This window comes from Plectropomus leopardus, chromosome 20 (assembly GCF_026936395.1).
Source record: "Plectropomus leopardus strain MGB_pleo_1.0 chromosome 20, ASM2693639v1, whole genome shotgun sequence".
Taxonomy (NCBI): domain Eukaryota; kingdom Metazoa; phylum Chordata; class Actinopteri; order Perciformes; family Serranidae; genus Plectropomus; species Plectropomus leopardus.
This window is the reverse complement of record NC_142195.1, coordinates 19616831-19640914: the sequence shown is the minus strand read 5'-3', so window position 1 is coordinate 19640914 and position 24084 is coordinate 19616831. Positions and strand designations below refer to the sequence as shown.

General features: G+C 41.1%; 4 protein-coding genes across 13 annotated transcripts in view; 2 read left to right on the top strand and 2 right to left on the bottom strand.

Moving 5' to 3' along the window:
• The window catches only part of ank1b (ankyrin 1, erythrocytic b), a 139147-nt gene extending 130913 nt beyond the window's left edge, over positions 1-8234 (bottom strand). For 4 of the 10 annotated variants that reach the window (XR_015775262.1, XM_088071506.1, XM_088071507.1 and 1 more), the window contains exon 1: positions 8005-8232. The gene's annotated coding sequence lies outside the window, so the exon portion shown is untranslated. Of the gene's footprint in view, positions 1-8004 lie in introns of all 10 variants that reach the window. The other 6 variants (XM_042509972.2, XM_042509973.2, XM_088071504.1 and 3 more) reach the window with 2 other exon arrangements.
• nefma (neurofilament medium chain a) lies at positions 605-4905 on the top strand. Its single transcript, XM_042509995.2, has 3 exons — positions 605-1839; positions 2771-2895; positions 2998-4905. The coding sequence occupies exons 1-3, from the start codon at positions 784-786 to the stop codon at positions 4598-4600; spliced, it is 2784 nt and encodes a 927-aa protein (XP_042365929.1). The 5' UTR covers positions 605-783; the 3' UTR covers positions 4601-4905.
• A 758-nt stretch (positions 8235-8992) lies between the features above and the next one.
• On the bottom strand, positions 8993-12570 carry nefla (neurofilament light chain a). The gene is made up of 4 exons (XM_042509290.2): positions 11411-12570; positions 11169-11293; positions 9824-10263; positions 8993-9736 (listed from the first exon to the last, which is right to left on the bottom strand). The coding sequence occupies exons 1-4, from the start codon at positions 12449-12451 to the stop codon at positions 9267-9269; spliced, it is 2076 nt and encodes a 691-aa protein (XP_042365224.2). The 5' UTR covers positions 12452-12570; the 3' UTR covers positions 8993-9266.
• Positions 12571-20592: 8022 nt separating this feature from the next.
• Positions 20593-22854, top strand: pgam2 (phosphoglycerate mutase 2 (muscle)). The gene is made up of 3 exons (XM_042509383.2): positions 20593-21102; positions 21229-21409; positions 22411-22854. The coding sequence occupies exons 1-3, from the start codon at positions 20686-20688 to the stop codon at positions 22578-22580; spliced, it is 768 nt and encodes a 255-aa protein (XP_042365317.1). The 5' UTR covers positions 20593-20685; the 3' UTR covers positions 22581-22854.
• Positions 22855-24084: the final 1230 nt, after the last annotated feature.

Sequence of the window (24084 nt, the reverse complement as noted above, 5' to 3'; positions counted from 1 at the left end):
ATAACATTATGCTAACTCTTGTCACTACAATCACTCAAGTAGTGGGGAAGCCTGGGCACACACATGAAAGAGCTGAGGATTTATTTAAGTAAGAAGTTGAAGTGACAAGCTAAGCATGGCGAAGTTTTCACATTTCCCAGACTTTGTGTCAGCAATATTTGGCAAATCCCAAAAACTGTCATCGTGAGGTCGTTCAAATTCATAGTTCACTTAAATAAGCTTTAAAGAAAACTGCTGCCATCCCATCACAGGGAGTTTTTCAGCGAAGAAACAACAGATTTCTGTTTCACTGGTCGCTGTCCGTGGTGCTGAAATCACAAGAGCGAGTCAGCAAAGAAAGTTTTATAAAGGCACTCACGTCAGATTTATGTCTTGATTGGTGATTTTAGTGTGTGCTCTGTATAGTTTTCAGGGTGATTTTATATATTTAAACTTAAGAATATCCATGTGTCTGTCTTTCTGTCTATTTAATCCGTATCACCCGCAGCCCACGTGGTTCAAACTGAGCGGGACCCCGGACCATTAGCAGACGGCCTGAGGGGGATGCGCCCTCCCCTCCCCTTCATCAATGGTCGAAACAAAACTGCTTGGACTTGCCTTGTTAGCGACAGATCCTCAGATATATAAGGAGCAGGCGAAGGAGCACTCAGTCGCTGTGAGAGCCATACACCCCTCACCTGCACACACACATAACACACATACACCCACATACACACTCGCCCCACGCCTTCACCTCCTGCACCGTCCCCCCTTCATTGCGCACATCTCCGGTAGTCTGACCGGATGAGTTACCCGGTGGACGCGGTAGGGAGCCCCTTCAGGAGAGTAATGGATACTAGGACCAGCTACGGCTACAGCCGCTCCAGCGGCACCCCCTCCAGCGGCTTTCGCTCCCAGTCCTGGTCCCGGGCAAGCCCCGGCTCCACCATGACCACGTCCTACAAGAGGAGCGTGAATATGCCGGTGACCCGAGCTTACAGCTCAACGGTGCTCAGCTCCGCCGACAGCGTTGATTATAGTCAAACCTCCATCCTGAACGGAGACTACAAGCGATCTAACGAGAAAGAGCAACTTCAAGGGCTCAACGACCGGTTTGTTGTTTACATTGACAAGGTGCACTACCTGGAACAGCAGAACAAGCAGATCGAGGCGGAGATCCAGGCACTGCGGCAGAAGCAGGTGTCGCGCTCTCAGCTGGGCGACCTCTATGACCAGGAGCTGCAGGAGCTGCGCTCCATGCTAGAGCAGATCCACCACGACAAGGCGCAAATCCAGCTCGACACCGACCACATCGAGGAGGACATCCAGCGGCTCAGGGAGCGTTTTGACGAAGAGGCGCGCATCCGGGAGGAGACAGAGGCCATCATCCGCGTCCTGAAGAAAGACACGAGCGACTCGGAGTTGATGAAGTCAGAGTTGGAGAAGAAAGTTCAGTCGCTGCAGGATGAGATCGCCTTCATCCGCAACAACCATGAGGAAGAGGTGAGCGAGCTCATCGCCCAGATCCAGGCGTCTCAGGTGACCGTGGAGAGGAAAGACCTCCAGAAGGGAGACATCACCGAGGCTCTCCGGGAGATCCGCTGCGAGCTGGAGGGACACTCCAACCAGAACCTGCAGCAGGTGGAAAACTGGTTCATGTGCCGCTACGCCAAGCTGACCGAGGCTGCGGAGCAGAACAAGGACGCCATAAAGTCCGCCCGTGATGAGATATCCGACTACCGCCGCCAGCTGCAGTCCAAGACGGTGGAGTTGGAGTCTGTCCGCGGGACAAGAGACTCGCTGGAGAGGCAGCTGAATGAAATCGAGGACCGCCACAACAGCGATCTGTCCAGCCTGCAGGTAGGAAGCAGCTTCGGGTAACCAAAAAACTGTGCGTAAATATGGTTTAAATTGACATTTCAGGCTATTTACAGGCTATTTATGTTATGGTTTGCTATTTAAATGTTTTTTTGTGTATTTAAAACTTAAACATCAAAGTTGTTTTCTTGTGTGATGGACAGAATAAATTAAGTTAATTCGCTTTTTCTTTCTTTACATTTTTTTATATCTTAGTGACGCAGTTTTTATTTCAGGGACCTTAAAAAAAGCGATATTGCTTAATAACAGTAAAGCTGAGCATATTTTATTTCAAAAATCATGGCTGGGGGTTTGTGTTGAAACATTTTCTGCTGCGTAACAACTGCTGTGAGCGCATCATTGCGCTTACAAGTCACACTTCCTTTACAAATCACTCTCCAACTGTGAAGAAATGGTTAAAGGGAGACACTGCAGCAGTCTCTCTCTCTCTCTCTCTCTCTCTCTCTCTCTCTCTCTCTCTCTGTATTGCTGAGTCAGAGGCATGGGTCGATGCCTTCATTGGCTCCGTCCTTGCATCACACCATGGAGATTTGGGGGGAGGGGGTGGGGTGTATTGACAAGTGTGGAGGCTGTCCTTGAAAAAGAGGCATTCAACATCCCTAGAATACTGTATTGCGTCAGAATATATTAAAGCAACAGCCTTTAGGTGCACAGAGTCCATGAAGTTTATACAAAATGTGAACAGAGAATAAAAGATGGTTCTATTTAATAATTTAAATATCTATTAGAAAAGGGTTTAGAAGTCCTAATGTAATAATAAGTGTAATTAGTTTCCTTAAGTCTTGGTAATACATGAACAGTGATATTCAAAGCAGCATAGATGAATCTGCAAAAGAGGATTTGGCACTGTCCTGCAATGTCATTTTGTTGTCTTGTATTGCCCTTGCATTTCATCTGCTCTGTTTCTCCTCAGGAGACAATTCACCAGCTGGATAATGAGCTCAAGAGCACCAAATGGGAGATGGCTCGTCACCTGCGCGAGTACCAGGACCTGCTCAATGTCAAGATGGCCTTGGACATTGAGATTGCTGCATACAGGTATAAAGTGACGTGCATTTGACATTTTAAACATAGTAGAAATAACATTTACCCCCTTTTTACAAAAAGTGATTATCTAACGGATATATTTGTTGTCCCCAGGAAACTGCTCGAGGGTGAGGAGACCCACTTTAGCACTTTCCCTTACCGCCAGGCCGTCACCCCCACCAAAATCTCTAAGTCCAAGATTGACAGCACCAAACTTAAGGTGCAGCACAAGTTTGTGGAGGAGATTATCGAGGAGACGAGGGTAGAGGATGACAAGTCTGACATTGACGAGTCCCTGGCAGAGATAGCGCAAGAGCTGTCAGCCACGCTCGGAGAGGATGAGGCAGAGGAGGACGAGGGGGAGGAGGGAGGAGAAGAAGCAGAGGGGGAAGAAGGAGAGGGCGAAGGCGAGGAGGAAGTGGTAGCCGCCACCGAAGCCAAAGTTAGCTCTAGCGCACCTGCTGAGGAGGAAGAAGAAGAGGAAGAGGAGGGAAAGGGTGGCGATGAGGAGGAAGAAGGAGAGGCAGAGGGTGGTGAAGAAGGGGAGAAGGAAGAAGAAGGAGAGGGAGAGGGCGAGGATGAGGGAGAAAAGGGGGATGATGCAGAGGGAGGTGATGAAGGAGAAGGAGAGGAGGGAGGAGAAGGGGAGGAGGAAGTTGAGGAAACAGTGTTGTGCTCCAAAGCTCCAGAGTCTAAAGCCTCTCCTGACAAAGAGAAGGCTGGAGACAAGGAGGGAAGCGGAGGAGAGGAGGAAGCTGGCGCTGAAGAGGAGGGTGGCGATCAGGATGAAGATGCTGGCAGCGACAAAGCATCCAAAAGCGGAGATGAGAAAGACGAAAAAGAGGATGCAGACAAAGGCAAAAAGGAAGATGAGAAGGTAAAAGATGAGAAAGCGGACGACAAATCAGAAGAAGTTGTAGCCAAGACAGAAGCTCCCAAAACAGAAGCTTCAAAACCCGAAGCCAAGAAAGAAGAGGCCGCCAAACCTGAGGCATCAAAACCTGACTCTCCAAAATCTGAATCCCCAAAGCCTGGATCTCCCAAGTCTGAATCACCTAAACCTGGATCTCCCAAGTCTGAATCCCCTAAACCTGGATCTCCCAAGTCTGAATCCCCTAAACCTGAATCCCCCAAATCTGAATCACCTAAAGTAGGGTCTCCTAAATCTGAATCTCCCAAACCTGCATCTCCCAAATCTGAGTCCCCCAAAGACGGCTCACCAAAGGCTGGATCCCCCAAACCAAGCTCCCCTAAATCCGAATCCCCAAAATCCGGATCTCCAAGAGCTGAATCCCCAAAGACAGAAACCCCCAAGCCTGAAACCCCTAAAGCCGATGAAGAGAAACCAGAGAAGAAGAGTCAACCAACAGATGACAAGAAGGTAGAAAAGAAGGATGTCGCTATGAACGGCGAAATCGACAAGAGCAGCCCGGAGGAGAAGGAGAAGAAGGATGAGGGGAAAGAAATCGATGTGATTGCTAACGGTGTGGATGAGAGTCCCGTCAAAGAAGACGGCAGCCAGAAAGTAGTGATCACCAAAACCGTGGAGACGATCACCACCGGAGAGGACGGCTCAAAGCACGTCACCAAGTCCGTCACAGTGACCGAGACCGTGAAGGAAGAGGTGGAGGAGGTGATGCAGGAGAAGCTGGTCACAACCAAGAAGACGGAGAAGCACTCCACCCAGTCCATCAAGCAGGTGACAGAGGCCGAGTGAGCAGACTCCACAGCCCGCGGAAGGAAGGCGGACCCAAGGAGAGGACACGAAGACAAAGCAATCAACTCAGAACTAACATAACAAAGAAAAATCATACAGCTAGAGCGATGTAATAAAGATAACCACTCTAAAATATACAAAAACAAATCATAGAGAGAAGCCAAAAGTTAAAATGCTACAATTTCCAAACTGCATGTTGAGTGACAGCTTTAAAACGGGCTTCGCTGCAAACGCGGTCAGGAGCAAGAGACATTTTATCCTTCTTTTCTTTCTTTTGGCAGTTCACAGGAGGGTGGGAGGGAGGGAGGGGGGTCTCTGCATGCTAGCTCAGGAGAGGGGAACTTTCCTCTCTTATGTGTATGTATGGTAGAAATACACTGTAAAAATAGTAAATATGTAAAAGGAATAAATGTAATGTGGGTGGAAGAGTGAAAGAGAGATGAGGTTTTTTGAGTTTAAGTATAAATGGGGGAAGGGGTGGGAGAGGCAGGTGGGAGGGTCCTCTACAAAGATACTGAAGACGCCTTACTTGACATGTGAAGATATAAACTGAGCCAAAAAAGAAAAAAACTAACAACAAATACACAACAGACAGAGAGGATAGATACGGGCAGTGGTATGATAGACACATGACCATATACATCCAGTAACTGAAGCAGTTAAAGCTTAACGAAACCTGAAGAAACTCCTAGCCTTAAACATGCTTTTTATCAGTGTCTGTTATGTTTACTTGAGTGCAAGTGAGAAAAATAAAACTGTAAATGCGCAAATTCATGCATTCTTGTATGCATAGGATGGACTTGAATTTAACTACAGAAATAAATGAGGTGCTACTGTTTGCAGTCCCATGACTTTACTCATCATGAACGATTTCCCAGCAGCATTTGCTTAATAAATGTCATAATGAAGTCAAAAAAACATTGTGTCCTGTCATTTTATATTAAGGTATTATGTTTTGCTACTGGACATACACATAGAAAAGCATTACTTTAGTTACATTAATTAGTTGGCATGCTATTGAAAGTATTACAACTTAGCAGAGAGAACTTTACAATCATAAAATCATCCTCAACAATTGTTTATGCCACAAAAAATGACCACGCATTAAGCTCTCTTACAGCATTACCCTGAATTTACATTCATATGAGCCACAAGGCTATATAATATATGATAACAACTGTTAATAAAATGATGAAAAAATCCATAAAAACATATAGCTAGCAGTGATGTCTGGCAATAATAATAAACAGCAATAAATCAGTAAAATGACAAAGAAAAAAAGATTTAAAAAAACCAAAACAAATTATTAACAAACAAATCTGCCAGGAAGAAAGGATATATAATAAAAGCAATGAAAACAATAACATGTAGAAAATACAAACTACAAATAACGATCATGTCTGTGAAATCAACCATATTCAAAATAAATGTGTAGTTACAAAATAAAGCATTATAATAATATAATATGTATAAATATAATAATTGTTAGAATTAATTTAAAAAAAAAATGACATCTTACATCCCAGTGAGACTTGATATTAAACTAATACTCTGATTATTTTAATCAGAAATTATTATTAATATCACTTTGTGATGACAACTGTTGAATATTAAAATGTATATTAAAATTTATTATTTAAAAAAAAATGTAAATACCTGCAAGCATTTTCTCTTATCTCAGAAGACCATGATCATTTTGGATATCACACTTGCCCTGATGAAGTTCTAATGGCCACATAAATTAATGTTGTATTAAGATTTATGAAGAATATTCAGACAAAAAAACGGTTTCATCAAAAGCTCCTCTTAAAAATTGATACATTTGAGTTTTCTTTAAAAAAAAACAAAAAAAAACCTAAAGTTATCAATCAAGGATGCAATTTCTATATAACTTATCTAATCTTTAAAAACACAGAGGAGCTCTTGGATTTCCTTTGAATTAATGCCATTAATAATTTTCTTGACATTTTTAGTAGATAGTTAATTTTAGAGTGTGATAAGGTTTGACTGACCATGTGGAAAGGAGGGACATAATTAATTTCTACAGGCTTATGGCTTCATGTACTGCTGAAACATATTTCTTCCACTTTAAATTGGATTGTTGCTCTGCTGAAATAATAGGTTTTAAATATGTGGCTTTGTTTTCTTTTCTGTCAACAGCAAAACATACGGGAGATGTTATCTCTGAGAGGCTGGGTACAAAGAAATAACACTGCATCAGTGTCTGAAGATTTTTATAATGAGTTTTTCAACAAACCACCAGGGCTATATGCGCTATACCTGATACAAAGAGCCTGCTGCTGCACACTGTCTACACTTAATGTCTCCTCAAGGCAGTAAAATAAGAAAGCAGCTGCAGGGTGATGGCAGGTGTCAGAGGATAATGTGCATCAGTGAGGGGATGGTCTCTTATCACATAAGAGAAGATAACAGCTGCAGAACAGAATGTAAATAGTTACTACTAGTCTTTCTGTAAAATAGTAATTTGCAAAATCAAGGATATAGGTCAGCTTGTATAGAGATGTAATTACTCCTAATTGTTGCCAATTTTTACATTTTACATGTAAATGGAATAACAAAACAGCTTTAACGTTAGAGTAATCATGTTTGTAACTAAAAGCATGCAGTTACTGTAACTATTGAATTGCTGCTACTGTGTGTGTGAGTGGGCCTTCATCCAGTAATCTGTCACTTTGTCTCAGTTTAGAGGAATGATTGTATACAGAGATGGACATCATGTATCCACTTCTTCCCAATGTACAAAAATGAAGCCAACATATCCCGGATTGCACTAGTGACAACATCGGGAGCCAGAGTCTGCGTAGTAGGCAAATTTTACACCTATGCAGTACCTTCAGCACTAATAATAATAATAAACTTATACTTTAGTAAAGAAAACACTTAGAACAGATGTGTTGTAATAAATTCCACTGATTAAATGCAGTCTTTCTGCACTGTGAAGAGGGAAAACATAGATATTCACAGAGTTGATATGATGAGTGACAGGTTTTTTCTTCATGCAAAACAGATTTGGGGTTTAAAATTCAAACAAGCTGCTTTTTTTAGGGGGTTTAGTGAAGGCGGGTCATTTTTTACCCTTAGGACAAATGGTGCATACAGAAAGTTAAGTTCCTCTGAAGAGTTGAAAACAACGACAAATTGTCAGGTCATTGTAGTTTGGCTCGCTCACTGTCAGCAGTTGCAGTGGCAGCATCTGAGACACAGCTGATGGAGGCAATTTTAGTTCTTCAAACCCAAATGGTAAGTCCTCTTTCTCGGAGTCATAACTCAGTCAAACCTGAACACACAGACATGATACACACATTTCCGCCGTCCACTGACAGTCCATAAAATCGCCTGGATATCATGAAAACATATACACTCCTTATAACTTCGGAACTTACCTGAAAATACGTTTACGTTTTAATGTTTTGTTTCTCTATCAAAGTAAACAGGTGGTAGTTGTCTCCACGTGCATTACATTCTCAAAAGAGTCTGCCGGTAGTTACTTCCTCATATTTTATAGTGCAATTTGCTCAAATGTAAACAAAACGGACGCAAGTACTGGGGCGAGTTGTAGCAAACAGTTGAACTGCGACAGTACACTTCCTGCTTTTATCCACCAAAGGATTATGGGAGCTCCAAAACTAGGGCGTGATCGTAGCCAAAGGTCATGTGACTATTTTAATTACTTCATCAAAATAATGTAACTTATTACACTTACTTTTGCTTAGTTTTCTGAAAATGTTTTAAACTCGACAGTAAAACTGCATAATGTCTGGAAACAGGCTATACCAAAAAAAAAAAAAAAAAAAACGTATGAAAAGATGCAAACATGATACAAGTCTTATTCTACATCTAAATGTACTTTAACTGTTTAGTTACATTAATTGGATAACTTAATTAAAATTAAAATAATAAAATTTGATTTTATTATTATAATTTTTGTGCACGTGTGTTGCACTATCAATTTTTGTTTTTGGTTTTTTTTTTACATTTTACATTCTGACATTTCATTTGTTTATTTATTTTTGTTTTCTTACTCTGTAAAGAAGCCTTGAGTATCTTGAAAAGTCCTACATAAATCTACATTATTTTCATTATTATTATTATTATTATTATTATTATTATTATTATTATTATTTTCCAGCAAAATGGTTTAGGAGGGATTGTTTTGGGGGGCACAGTAAATGTTTAAAACTTTCTGGCTACAAAGAAGTAAGGTAAAAACAGTACATTAATACTGACATGTTTGGATATAATGAGTCACTGTCCGTTTTTAATCGTCTGATCATCTTGTGAATAACACATGCTTACATTTCTCAACAAGAGGCTTGTGCTGTAAATCGCTGTCTCTTATCTACTTGCCAAGCTAAAAATCAATGACACACATGGCTTTAAGAGGTGTTTATTTACCACCAAAAATTCACACACTCACTTTGGCATTCAGCAATTCAGCAATTACACATATTACACTCATCAGAGAGTGTGCAACCAGACCTTCATGGACTACTCTGGATATTGGCAAGCGGTTAACCTTGATTTGTTGCTGTAAATGGCTATTGGACTGTTTTATTGAGCACCATGTTAACAAGCAGATTTTCAGAGGAGAGCGTAGATGCCCCTACAGGTTATTGAGCAAATGGACAGTCTTGACTGAAGTTTGCTATTTTTTATCCTTTGTGCTCTTTTCTTCGGTAGCTTCAGGTTTGGCTGCTTTTATTTCATCTTTCTCCTTTTTGGCGTCAGCTTTGTCATCTGTTTTCGGAGCAGGTGTCTCATCTTTGTCGTCGGCTTTGTCATCTTTGTCATCTTTGTCTTCTTTGTCATCTTTCTTGTCATCAGCTTTGTCGTCTTTCTTGTCATCAGCTTTGTCGTCTTTCTTGTCATCGGCTTTGTCGTCCTTTTTGGAATCAGCTTTGTCTTCTTTCTCTTCACTTTTCTTTGCTTCTTCCTTCTCTTCTTTCTCTTCTTCTTTTGCATCCTCCTCTTTGTCATCACCTTCTGTTTTCACCTCCTCTTGTGTTTCTTCTGTAACCTCAGCCTCCTCTTCTTCTCCTCCTTTGTCCTCCTTCTCTCCCTCCTCTTCAGCGGCCTCTTCTGTCACCTCTTCTGTTTGCTGCTCCTCATCACCACCTGTATCAATAGATGAGAGTTTTATTCTTTTGTGAGTTTAATAATAAATGTTTAATTGAACAATCTGATCAAAAACAATGCACTAACCCTCTTCTCCCGCCTTGGCCTCCTCATCTTCCTCCTTGGCCTCCTCCTCATCTTCTTTCTCTTCATCTCCCCCCTCCTCTCCTCCCTCTTCCTCTTCCTTCTCCTCTTCCTCCTCCTTTGTCTCCTCTCCTCCCTCCTCTTCTTCCTTCTCCTCCTCTTCCTCCTTCACCTCCTCCTCAGCCTCCGCTGCCTCCTCTTCCTCCTCTTCCCCTGGTGGGCTGGCCTCTGCCTGCTGGGCCTGGCTGGCAGAGATGATCCCCTCGGTGGTGCTGACGCTGGAGCTGAGCAGGCGTGATGTCATCAGGTAGGAGGTGCCAGAGCTCATGCTGGTGAGGACGGGCCGGGTGAAGGAGGGTGCGGAGAAACTGTGGCTGTACAGAGAGGACACACCTCCTGGAACTCCCACACTGAAGCGAGACTCCTCCCCTTCCAGCAGCTTCCTGGAGAGGTTGGTGAAAAGAGGTGATGAGCTCTACAGCAGATGGGAACTCAGTTAGTGCACAATTATTAACGCTGATTAAAAGTGTGGGAAATGAATATTCATCTTAATAACTCATCAATTTATGGCTTTACACCAGCATGTGTTTACTAAAATAAAAAAAAACTTTGGAGACTTATTCATGTTGAAAGTCCCCTGTACTGACATTTTATCTTTTTTTCACCTGAAATGACCTTGTGAATGACCTCGAAATCTATCTAAAACTTCCCCATAAAAATCCCATCTCTCCCATTATTAGGTGTTTATACACCACTTTAACAGGCTAAAATCAACACTAATTGGTTTGATTAACCCTTTAAACCCTGAATCTACATCAGTTTTCTTGTGCTTCGGTCAGACCCCTTTCACAAGCATTTAAACCTTTAAAGAGTGAGCACATTTGGTATAATTTCTTTTGAAAACATGGGGAAAAGGCAAGAAAAAGATGTGAAAATTAGCTTTTAAAGAAACTGAGCCAGAGAATCATTAGAAAATGATCAAATGACTAGGGAAAATTTTCACAAAACTATATTTATATTTGATACAATTATATATTTAAAATTAGCTTACAGTAAAGAATAATATATATACTATATAATATTATTAAATATATATGGTATATTATTGTTATTATTGTTATTATTATTATATTTTATTTCAGCACTTTTTTTAAGGTAATTTCCTGTTTTCTATTGTTTTTTTATTCTTTCCTTTTGTATTTTGGGGGATTGCTTATTTCAGGTAATTTTCTTGTAAGTTATTCACAAATTTCTTGCTTTTTTGGGGTAATTTCTTTTTGTCATTTCATTGTCTTTTAATTTTCAGAAATCCAGTCTGATCTCTCTGCCTCGTTGTTGTTGTTCTCACCTGTATGCAGCAATCTCGATGTCCAGAGCCATCTTGACATTCAGGAGGTCCTGGTACTCTTTCAGGTAGCGTGCCATTTCCTGTTTGGTGCCCCTCAGCTCACTCTCCAGCTCTGCAATGGTGTCCTAAATAAAAGCAGTCAAGACAAAAGGACATGTAACATGAGAGGAAGTTAAACACATGAAAGCATCTAAATATCTAATAACACATTCAGACAGAGTTCACCTGCAGACACTACTGACCTGCATAGCATCAATCTCAGCTCTCTGCTTGTCCTCCATCTCATGCAGCTGCTTCTCCAGGGATTCATTGAGGCCTCTGCAGGCATCGATCTCCAGCAGACGTGTCTGCAGCTGGCGCCGGTACTCTCCTGCTTCGTCCTTGGAGCTTCTCACGGCGTCACTGTGCTGGGCCACAGTTTCAGTCATGGAGCCCACCTTTCCTCTGAACCATTCCTCTGCCGCCTGCATATTTCTTGCCGCCAGCCTTTCATACTGGGACCGGATGTCCCTGAGAGCCCCGGAGAGGTCTGGAGTTGCAGCCTCAGACTCTACCGCCACCTGGACGCCCAGCTGGACTTGGGCCTGGAGCTCAACCACCTCGCCTTCGTGAATCCTCTTGAGGAAGGCCAGCTCCTCCAGCAGAGTTTCCACACTCTTCTCCAGTTCGGCCTTAGCTAAGGCAGCCTGGTCGGCCTCACGGCGGGCGTCCATCAGCCTGCCCTCAGCCTCTTCACGAGCCAGCACCTCCTCCTCATATCGACCTTGCAAGGCGCTCAAGGTTTGTTCCAGTCGCTCTCTCTGTCCCAGGACGGCCTGTTGTTCTGCCCTGGCTTCATCCACGGCAGCTCTCAGGGAGCGGGCCTCTTGCTCATAAAGTGCTCTCAGGCGGGACGGCTCAGTGTGCTTCTGCCTCAGCAGCAGCAGCTCTGCTTCCAAAGCACGGTTCTGCTGCTCCAGCTCACGTACCCTCTCGATGAAGCCAGCAAAGCGGTCGTTGAGTTCCTGCAGCTGGCTGCGCTCTTGGGTGCGCACCGTGCGGAACTCAGAGCTGATCTGGGCGGCCTGGCTGAGCTCCAGCTCCAGGGAGGAGGCTGGTGAGGAGGAGGAGAGCAGCACCCGGCCGGGAGAGGAGTACTGCAGACGGGAGGACAGCGGGGAAGCATGGGAGGAGTAGACGGAGTGGGTCCTCCCTCGGGTCACCACGACACGAGGGGGAGCCTCAACATACCAGCGTCTGTATGACGAGGTGGAGTAGTAGGGGTCATATCCGATGCTACTCATGGCTGAGTGGTGGGAGGACAGGCTGCTCTCCCTCTCCTCTTTGTGTATGTGTGTGAGTGTGGAGGTGTACGAGGGGCTCAGGTTTAAGCCTCGACTGCCTGCCGCTGCAGCAGCCTGTGCTTTTATAGCAGGACGGTGAGCTCTGACGCAAGCGCTTTCCCCAAACTCTGACAGTGCAGGCTCGATAGGCTTACACTGCAATGGAGATGTGAGACAGAGAGGGTTCCTGGGAATCAGCGAAGGAGAGATATGAGTTAAAGTTAGAGAAAAGAGGTTATAAACTGACCCGTTACATGGATCCACACTTCTGTTTTTGTAGTAATAGTTATGCTCATCCAATGTAAGTTTCTAGGTAAAATCACTTGTTTTAAAACAGATGAATCATAGTGCAGCAAAAACCACAGATCAGCACATCGCCATTTTTAACTTGAGCCTGGACTACTGGAAAACTGCAAATAACTGGGGCATATTTTGTTAGGAGTTTCATAGACATTTAGCAAAAAAACATGGCTAAAGCATACTTGTTGTGCAATCCTCACTGCAGGAGAGAGAGAGATGAGGGGAGGGGGGTTGTCCTGATTAAAACAACCGTGACACAGCATCTCTCCTTCTGGTGAAGAGCAGAACTACAGCCCTGACCTCAAAAGACCTGCAATGATAAAATCCTGTCCAAAGAGAAGGGAAGATGTTACATGTTGCAGACACCAGTGGTGAATGAATCACCTAAAAGCCATACTTGAGCAAAAGTACAGATATCTCACTGGAATATTACTTCGGTAAAGTCAAAGTCACCCCTTAGAATATTATTTGAGTATAAGTCCTAAAAGTATCTAATGTTATCAAAAGTAATTTTCATATTGCAAACACTTGAGTATCAAAAGTAATAGGTAATGAGTAAATACAAGTAAATGCCTTTAATAAAGAGCTAGAGGGAAGAATGGAACGTGCATTAGCCTGCAAGACGCAAGAAGCCTTCCATCCTTCATTTGTCCATCTGTCCTTTCCTCCCTTCCTTCCCTATTTTGTTATAAGTAACTAAAATGTTTGGGGGAAATGTATTGGAGTAATGTAAAAAAAAACAACTTTCATATCACTTTCTTATCAGAGAAGATATTTTCATGTTTACATCTATGGATAATTTTTATCACTTTATAACGTAATAATGTAATAAGTATTAGTGTCTTGTTTGAACAAGAAAATATCTTATTTGAACAAAATACAAATTTTTTACTTCTTTAAAAACAAAAACAAAAAAATCTGGTGTGGCAGCAATATGCTTCCATAAAGGACAGATGGGTGTCATACACTGCAAAGTCCTTTAAGGAAAACTGTGAATAGAACTGAATTGAATTGAACTGAATTTAATTTAATAAGGCATATGCCCAACCCTCATGGGTTTACAAGTCACTATTATAATCTTGTAGTAGTGGCTGATCCAAATACAAATTATCTTACTACCAAGTCACCATAACATAACATAATAATCTGCCTTCCATCCTGGGCCTGACAAACAAATTCTGCCACAAACAAGTTTCCCTTTTAAAACACAATTTAATTTTTTTATTAGTCATCCAACCAAAAGAAATTGACACAAATGGAGGTCATTTTACTGAAAAGTAAATCCCTTATATCTTCATATGTGGGAAAGTAAAACAAAAAATTAACCTCATTCTTAATTTTTACTGTGTCACGTAACAAATAAAGTCTGTCCTACTCTGGAGTATTATTATCTAAACTACATTATTTGAATTCACCAAAACAGGCAAAAGATAAATAGACAAAGATGGTCCTTACATGTCTTGAGTTTAGCAGTTGTTTAGTGTTATAAGTGGGTTGTTGCTTTTTAGGTTTTTCTTTTTAGGATAGATTAAAATCATAACTGTAGTAAGAACATTGCTTTGTCTGTGCCAGTGTCACAAGACACATTCAGTATAATTAATTTGGCATATAATGTTGTCCTTTCAACACTGTTTGTGTTTTGTTTTGTTGTTTTTCTGATGTATGTATGTAAAATGAAGGGTTTTTTAATGTATTTTTAACAGAAAAAACAAAAACCATCTTTCCCTTCTGTCAGTTTGTTCTTTCAAGATAAAAGACAAACAGTCCTTTTCATCTGCAGCACAGATACCCGGGCAGGTCAGTTACACCCAGCTGCTGACATGCATTTTCTTTTCTCGTGTGTCTGGTGAGTGTGTGTATCTGTGTAGGTATGCAGTGGCTCAGGGCAAGTTTATGCAGGTAAATTCATCCTGAGCTGCAAAAATGAATGTATTGCAGTGCTTTGCAGCAATATCCATGTCTGTGTGTGTGGTGTGCATGTGTGTATTCCTTGTGTGTGTATGTGCATGATCCATAATATGAATGCTCCAGTAATTTGCCTATGCAGCAAAGGCCCCTGGTACTTACAGACAGTGCTGTGCCCGAGCAGAAGTGAGGCAGGCATTGAGAGGTGGGGGACTTCAGTGGAAGCTGCATGGACTCTGCTGCAGGCTGAGTCATCGTAACAGTTGTGATCACACAAACTCCCCTGTGTACACTGTTTCCCACCCGAACAGCAGTCTGACAATCTGCACCGGGGCGATTTTTGGCAGACAAGATGCTTACAGGACCTGGGGAAATGAAAGAGAGAAAGTAGGACATTAACTTCTCTTACCCAACAAATTAACTCACTTATGGTGCTAATTTTCTTGGTTGTTGCTTGTTCTCCTTGTGAAGCTGATTAACATAAAAGCTCAGCCTTAGTCTGAGAATCAAATTATAACTATTAATAGTCCTAGTAACTCCAGGCATCAAGGCCAAACTAATGACAGCATCACACAACTGTTAAAAACAGCAATCTTGTGGTGCACAACATCCATTGTTTAAGTCTTCCAACCTCAATATACAGACAGTTGTTCTCTTGTTGTTGTGTACATGCAGATATAGCTCATTTTATATGTCTTAAAGGAATATTTACCACCCCAAATGATTATTTGTACATCAGTTACTCACCTCATGTTAAGCCGAATACATGAACAAAACTGCTTTTCTCAAATGCCTCCACCATGAACAAAGACTCCAAAAAATTCTTGATGAATTGAGGTTATAGGGGTGCACATTTAAAAACAGCAAAACTACATTAAAAATCTATGTACAAACTCTCACATTATTCATGTAGTATAATCCAAGTCTCATTAATCAAGTTGTATGCTCAGTGCTTCCCTAACAGACAGCCCTTTTTGACTGAGAACTCAGACTAAAGTATGAATTATCTTTGTTTGATTCAAAGCTAGGCTCCATTAACAAAAACAATCATTTTACCTCATGTAACATTGGAGCTGCTGGTCCACCACTGCCTTAATCTGTAGTTTGTTTGTGTTATTATATGACTTTGGTGAAGCCAAACTTACTCTTTAAAACACCAAAGTTACACAATAATGAAAACAAACCACTAATCCAGGCAGCAGTTGAACATCAGCTCCTGTGTTCAGCAAGGCAAAGTTACTAGTCTTGTCAGTGGAGTCTGGCTTTGCAGACATATAGGTGTGACTTTTAATCGCACCTATTCCATCTGACAGCACTATCTGTTTGGGAAGTACTGAGCATATGACTGAACAAATGAGAGTTGGATTTCTACTGCAAGAAGTGTGACAGTTTGTAAGTAAACTTATATGTTGATATAGTTTGGTTGTTTATGAATTCACTAAGTACTTTAACCATTTTTGAACTCTTTGTTCACCAGGAGCTGCAAGCAAAACATTTTTTATTCATGAATTCAACGTGGAACAGATTGAGTAATTGATATGTAAATGGTCATTTGAGGGTTAAGGCAGCTTTCCTTTAACACAGATAAGACAAGGCTGTAGAGGGTCACTGTTTCACTGGAATTGGCCTATGTTTGGTTGCAATGGTGGTCAAGTTAAATGGCCATAAATAGCATTTATCTACACTTAATATGCACATTATTAATCACCTTTTGACCACTAGGGGCAACAATAATAATAAGCTGACAGACACACAGCAACATCCATTAATAATATTTCCTGCTTTCAATTTCAGGACATAGAACAGAATGAGCTTTAAGTAAATTTCTTTGGTGTTAAGATTCCTGCATCACAAGGTATACACTGTTTCACATTCAATAAGACATAAATAACATTGAGCCAGGCACAAAAACACAACAAACGTTTGCTCTGTGTTGCATCACGCAGTTTCAGCACTGCTTTTACACTCAGTACTTACAGCCTCTGTAGGTATACTGATCTTAAAAATAAACACTACCTCAGCTGGATACAATGCACCAGAACCCAGTGTAACATTACACTTGGCCCACTGTAAACTCAAACTCGACTTTAATGGTTTAAAAGAGCAAGCTCTGACTTATTTCTGCCAACAAAGGGATGTAAGTCTAATTTTTACTCCACCTAATTGATCTCCACCAACTGCTGAATAAAATATATGGCTATTTTGTTGCTATATATTTTACATGAATGGATTACGGAATGCCCTAACTGCAGGCCCAAGGATCCAAAGTTTCTAGTCCCCCTGGCGTTCACCAGAAAAATATCACTCAAATTAAGATGTACTGACCAGGGAGAGACTTAAAATAACTACGAAGAGATGCAAAGGAACTACAATGAGACACAAAAAGACTACAAAGTGACAAAACAAACACAAAAGACACAAATATACCTCATAGAGACACAAAATTACCTCAAAGAGACACTAAACAACCAAAAAAAAAAAATGCAAAAGAACAACATAGACACAAAACAACCAGAAGGACATTATACCCTTAAGAGTAAAAAAATCTCCAAAAATGACACAATTATACCTCAAAGAGACACAAATATATCTAAAAAGACAAAAAAATGATCAAAAAGATATACAAAGAGTCACATAATGACCAAAAAAAGTCAAACATACCCCAAACACACACAAAATGACCTCAAAGAGACACAAAACAACTGCAAAGATATGCAAAGGAACTACAAAGACACACAAAGCAACCACAAAGGGTCACAAAACGACCCAAACAAAGACAAATATTCCTCAAACAGACAAAAATTGTTTCAAGAAGATGGTTAACAACTAGAAAAAGAAGCAAAACAGAAAATAAAAGGAGACAAAACCGACCCAAGTCTGTGTGTCTTGCTCCTATGTAGGAAAGGTGGTGGGCCCTTTTGTGTATCTGGGCCCAGGGGCCAATTGTCTCAAAATCCGCCCATGATGTTTGACTGCAGTATGTTCAACAGCGGCTCTGTAACTTTACCCGTCAGCAGTTTTGTTGGCAGGAAGCATACATCTTATTTATCAGATCTTCTTTTGCTGGGAAATAGTTTTCTACAGATGCTGAACAGTAAATGTCCCATAGCACAAAAACCCGGCAGCAGAGCTAGGTATAAATTCTCCTTTATTCCAGCTCTGAAAACGGTGTTTTCATATTAATGTTGTTAACGTTAATTAATTCCCCATAGAACCACATTGATGCAGCCACAAAAAGGCACATCCAGTGTTTTTCCTGCAGCATCATCCTTGTTAGTTCCCACTCAACAGTAACCTTACCCCTTATCAGGATCACATGATGCTGTTTGGCGTCACGCCTGGAATTCCATTAATATCATATTTTCAGACTATTGTATTTCTATTTTTTTTTCTATCTATGTATGATAATTTGATTGGGAGTGGCAGGGGACACTGACTTTGCCTGACAGCTTTGGCACTGCGGCTTAGTTTCCGAGCTTTATCAGCACTTTTATCTCCATCCTATAAGTTCGAGTGCTTCCCAACATTAAATTTCATGAAGGATACTGCAGAATATTCAGCTTCGATTATTTGTCTCAGTGGCATATAATATTTCCAGTAGGGTGGAACACAAGATATTTCTCAACTCGAGACTTGACTGCAATCATTAAGTATAATAAAAGTATGTTGCAGTAATACTGAGACAGAGCAGTTTCCTGTCAGAGGGCAAAACTTGAATCTTTTGGTTTGCAGTCAGCTCTCTGCTTGTATAGCATATACAGCTGCTAGGGCATATGACATAATATAAGAGTGTCTTACTAAAACTTCACTCCTTTGACATAAAATGCTAGGCTTTCTCAGTCTTACCTGATACAGAGTGTCATGTTGCATGGCGCATGTTAAAAAGTATTTGTGTAAATTATCCTAGAGCACCTCCCAGAGGTGGTGGACAGAAATAGCACTTTAAATCCCTCTTTCAGATTTAAGAAAGACTTTATAATGATTTGCTAGGATGACTTTTCAGGATGAATTTTCAGGATTTAATGAACTTTGTTTTAAACTGATAAACTTCTATACATTGATTTTATGTCTTTTGTTATTACTGCATCCTTACTTTTTTTCTCTCCCCCAATTCAGCTGGTATTCTCCCTCTGGCCCCCTTTTTTTAGACTGTATACTGTATAAATTATGATGACTTAAGAGAGCTAATATTCCATGAAATAGTTCTTCTAAACCCTGACATAATCCAGTGCTCAGATTATCATCAGGTAGAATGGAAGTTTAAGTTTGCCAACTTTATCGCAAAAACATGGAAAAGCACGCAAGATCGATTTTAACGTTTAATTAATACTTATTTTGATTTGTTTCAGTGCTATGCAGTTAATGTCTCTGTGAAGGCTTTTTAAAAAAATGATGATATGATTATGCTTTTGTTGTTTGCTTCATTTTTTTTTATATTGTCTAAAAACATGTTTGCCGGACTCTTGTATTTGCTTGTTGGATTAAATGGTGTTTTGCAAGGCAACGCAGGCTTGTTTTGCATTACATAATAATAAAAAGTTCATTCATTCATTGTAAAGGGGTGTGTGTAGGTCCTGTAAGGTTTTAAAATGGCTTAAATTATATTCATTAGGCCTTAAAAGTAATTAGCATTTCCTAATTTTAAATGTCATGTCTTAACTGACACAAGCATTACTTTCTTTTTGTCAAAATGAATGAGTCAAACATTTCTGATATTAAATATCTTTAAACCTACCACTAAAGCTTTTTTTTTTAAACATACTTGCATTTACCTGTTGGCAAAATGTAGACTAATCTAACTCGCACTTTATAACAGTATTCTCCATAAAACCTATCTCTACATGGGACTACATACTACTTACATCAGTACTTAAACCTGCAATGCTTGAATAAGAAAAAAATGTTTGTCCCAAATTCAGTTTTATTTGTTTTAAATGATCTCGAAAAGGTCTTAAAATGCACTGAATTGAAGTGATACCTGACACCCAGTTACACAATGATTGTTATCTGTAGTGTCAAGAGTAGTAGCTGCAGCTGCAGTGCTCAGTTAGCTGCATCATTGTGTTGCTGCATGTACAGTAAGAAAAAGCACATGGGTGCAAACTTAACGCAGCTGTTAATTCAGCTGTGTTTTGGCAACATGTCATGTTAACCCCTACCACAGTGCTGAAACTGAGAGGGCCTGTATGGGCGTAACTGCCATTGTTTAACACACAGCAAACGCCCTGTGAACAAATGTGATATTTACTAAATATACAAACTAATATAGTAGCTGGATGCCCCAACAAGGATTAACTTTTAAACCTGATTAAATTATGGTTCAAGTTTTAATTTTGTGGCACCGAACTTAAAAACTATCTTAAAATGAAAAGCAGCTATTTAAACAGTTAACACTAATTAACTAATTTAAATTCTGTGTAAATAAATAAACTTGGCTTTGCTAAACTGAGATAAATTATTTATTTTGGGTTTTTTTTGTGAAAAAAAGCTCTGCTTAATTTTAAATCTGGATTTAATCATTTTAAACCAAGTTTCACTAAACTCTGGTTAGAGTTTATTTTAGATTAAACTAATCCGTGTTGGTGCAGCCCAGCTGGTGTAATGAGCTGCAGTTTCTCTCTCAGTGATGAAACTCTTCATCTCAGAGTCTGTGCAGTTAACTCTGATCTTTACACTTTTGTTCCACACACCTCAGTTTAAAAGTCATGTTGCTATTTTGGCTTTATGTCTGACCTCTGGCCTTCCCAGCCACCACATGTCCCTCCAGCCCAGCAGGAGTCTGCTTCTATTGGCCGGGCATGTGTGTCCATCAGAGCATGTATGTCTCTCACAGGTGGAGAGTAAAGGAGGCCTGTCTGCTCTGCTCTGTCACTATCCACGCTGCTATAAAAAGAGTGTGGTATGATGCTCTGGCCTCACTGTTGGTTAGCCAGTGTGTGCACAACTTAGAAGGGCTGAGGGAACTGTGCTAAGTTAAACACACTGTAAACATGGCTGCTGTCCATCGCTTGGTTATCGTGCGCCACGGTGAGAGCGCCTGGAACCAGGAGAACCGCTTCTGCGGCTGGTTCGATGCTGACCTCAGTGAGAAGGGTATGGAGGAAGCCAAGCGCGGAGCCCTGGCTATCAAGGAGGCAGGCATGAAGTTTGATGTGTGCTACACATCTGTGCTGAAACGTGCCGTCAAGACCCTGTGGACCATCATGGAGGGCACAGACCAGATGTGGCTGCCTGTGATTCGTACCTGGCGTCTGAACGAGCGTCACTACGGAGGCCTCACTGGTCTCAACAAGGCCGAGACGGCTGAGAAGCACGGCGAGGAGCAGGTGAAGATCTGGCGTCGTTCCTTTGACATCCCACCTCCACCCATGGACAAGGACCACCCTTACCACAAAATCATCAGTGAGGTGAGACAGCTGAGGGAGAGGAGGTGTTGACTAAAGCAGCAACTGACATTTACAGTGCTCCCATGTTATGTAAGTTATGTCAGTTCTTGTGGGAGTAAACTATTTTCTATTGTTACTACCTTCTAGTCCCGGCGCTACAAGAATCTGAAGCCCGGTGAGCTCCCCACATGTGAGTCACTGAAGGACACCATCGCCCGCGCCCTGCCTTTCTGGAATGACGTCATTGCCCCTGAAATCAAGGCGGGAAAGAACGTTATCATCGCCGCCCATGGCAACAGCCTCCGTGGCATCGTCAAGCACTTAGAGGGTGAGCGTCACAGATTGTAGGTGGAGAAAACTTTATAAAAAGAAACCAAAATAAAAAAAAGGTCTGCAGTGAAAAGAATAATTGATCAAACAAAACAAAATGCAGTGTTCCTATAGCTTTAAGCAAGAGGGATGTAAGACTTTTTAAATGCTCCTTAAAAAAAAATTTAAGAATAATTTTATGAAATTAAAGAAAGAAACATTAATAACTTATGGTAGGGACAAATTTACCCAGATATCTATTGTAAGATAAAACATATTTTTTTGGTGAGGCATTCAGTAAAAATATACATATCTTTAAAAAGTTATCAATTATTTTGAGATTTTATGATGCTAATTTCCATGTGTTAGCATTTTTTAAACATTGATTTATGACTTTTTTTAAACACCAATTAAGGCCTAATTTTTAGATAAATTGATTTAATGCCTTTTATGACTTTTTAAGGATCTATGAAAACCCTGAAAATGGCAAACAGCCAAATATTTCAGTTTGGAAATATCTGTCATTGCATTTGCATACAAGACACTTGTCTTTGCAAGCACACACACACACACACACACACACACACACACACACACTTGTGGATTACAGAGCATAAAAATAGCATGCAGGGACTCAGCTGAGGGACAGGAGAGAGGGTCATGAGTGTGGTTCCCGTTACAGTCACGACCTTTCTGTAGAAAGGTTGGACTTTTTTCGAGGAGTGGCCAGACATGGATAAGGGAGTCTTACAGCCAGGGGGCCTAAAGGGCAATAGTAAATGTCAAATAGGACTGGTGGGTGTTAGGGCCAAGAGAAAGAAGTATATCAAGTTTCTTGGACTATAAAATACAGATTGCTGTGTTCAAAATACAATCAGGTATGAAGCAAAGTGCTGATTGCTTTTATTATGTAAGATCTTTGTCCTTCCTGTCGGCCTAGCTGAGCCCCAGACAGCCTTTTAACGTATCAATTACATGTCTGCTGGTCTGTGCGTCTACCCATCTGCTCTGTCTTCCCAGGTATGTCTGATGCAGCCATCATGGAGCTGAATCTGCCCACAGGAATCCCAATCGTGTACGAGCTGGACGCTGACTTGAAGCCAGTAAAGCCCATGTCTTTCCTCGGTGATGAGGAAACCGTGAAGAAAGCCATGGAGGCTGTGGCCGCCCAGGGCAAAGCCAAGAAGTAAACCTGCTGTGGAGGCTCTGTGAGGAGGCAGAGAAAGAGACTGTTCCCCCCTTTAACCTTTCCTCCCATCCATTTCTCCATTTTTGTAGTCCATTCCAACTGGGGAAATGTTTCATGGTTCTTTTTGGAGATTTCCAGCTCTGTCAGAGAGATGAGCCGTCAAACAAAGAATACAGCCACACATCACTCAGCCCTTTTAAATTGTGGTCAAGCCCGATGTCTACGGCCTCACCACCCCGGCACAACCAATAAAGAAACCATGTTTTTACATATAAGCCTGTGTGTGTTTAATTCATCATGTCGCTTTCTCATTTTTCTTTCTTCAAATTACACCGTCGACCTTATCTATTATTCCTCCCTGTTTCCCATTTGGAAATCAGTGGTTTCAGCAAAGCGCAAAGGTGCTGTGAAATCTTATCCCAGAGGCAGAGAGGCGGGGGTGGAGGGGGCGGAGACAGAGTGAAGTCAGTGGGTTCATTCTGGCAGTTTTCCCATGATGCAGGAAAGACCTTGTCAGAGAGTTTTTGCCTGTTCCCCCCCATCACAGGTAGAGGCACACTGGCAGAGAATAATTGATAGCAATTAATTATCATTCATAAGCTACATACAGGTGACAGACCTGAATAACAAATGCATACACTTCAATATAGGTGGCATTTCCCTGGGATTGAAGAGTGATTAGCTTAATTCTATCATGAAACGTTTCCTGTCAGGAAGTGATCTCTCAGGAGGATAATGCCTCCATCAGGACACAATGCATCGCTGAAGGGTTGAATGAATATGAAAATTATGTAAATGATATGCTATGACCTTTGCAGTCACCACTTCTTTGTAAGATTTTGGATTGATGTTACAGAGCGCTCTCCACCATTATCATCAAATCACTGAATGAGGAAACATGTTATTGTTGTTTTGGAAGATAACCATCCCTCCAGCTGAAGAGCTGAGGTTGTTCTTTTAGTTTGTGGTAGCCAAACTTAAAGGGTAAGTCCTGTATTTTTCAACCTGGACCCTGTTTTCTCATGTATTTGTGTCTAAGTGACTAATGGGGACATTTTTTTGAAATTGGTCCAATGCTTGTGTGAGTGCGCTGCAGCAGGTACTCTGTCGATTTATGCTGTCTTCTCAAAAAATGCTAACAGATTATTCCCTGTAATGCTCCCACACTTTATGACACAACACTTCTAAATCCATGCAGGGTGTAAAAAATCTGCAGAAGGTAGTGGTGAAAAAGGATGCAATGTAATCACGATTTATGTCCACTAAAAGTGCTTTTTTTTGGCTATTGACAGGCTCAAATATTCACAGGGTCCCCACATTTTTTCTTGGACAAAATTTCAAAACTTTTACATGACTTTTCACAGGTCCATAATAAAATTGCCGGAACCATTCACAACACATAACACAAACACATTTGTATAGTATATTGTACTGTAAACGTTCATTATTGTATGAAAACCAGGAACCTTCTCTAATCCCATCATATTCACTTAAAACACCTATAA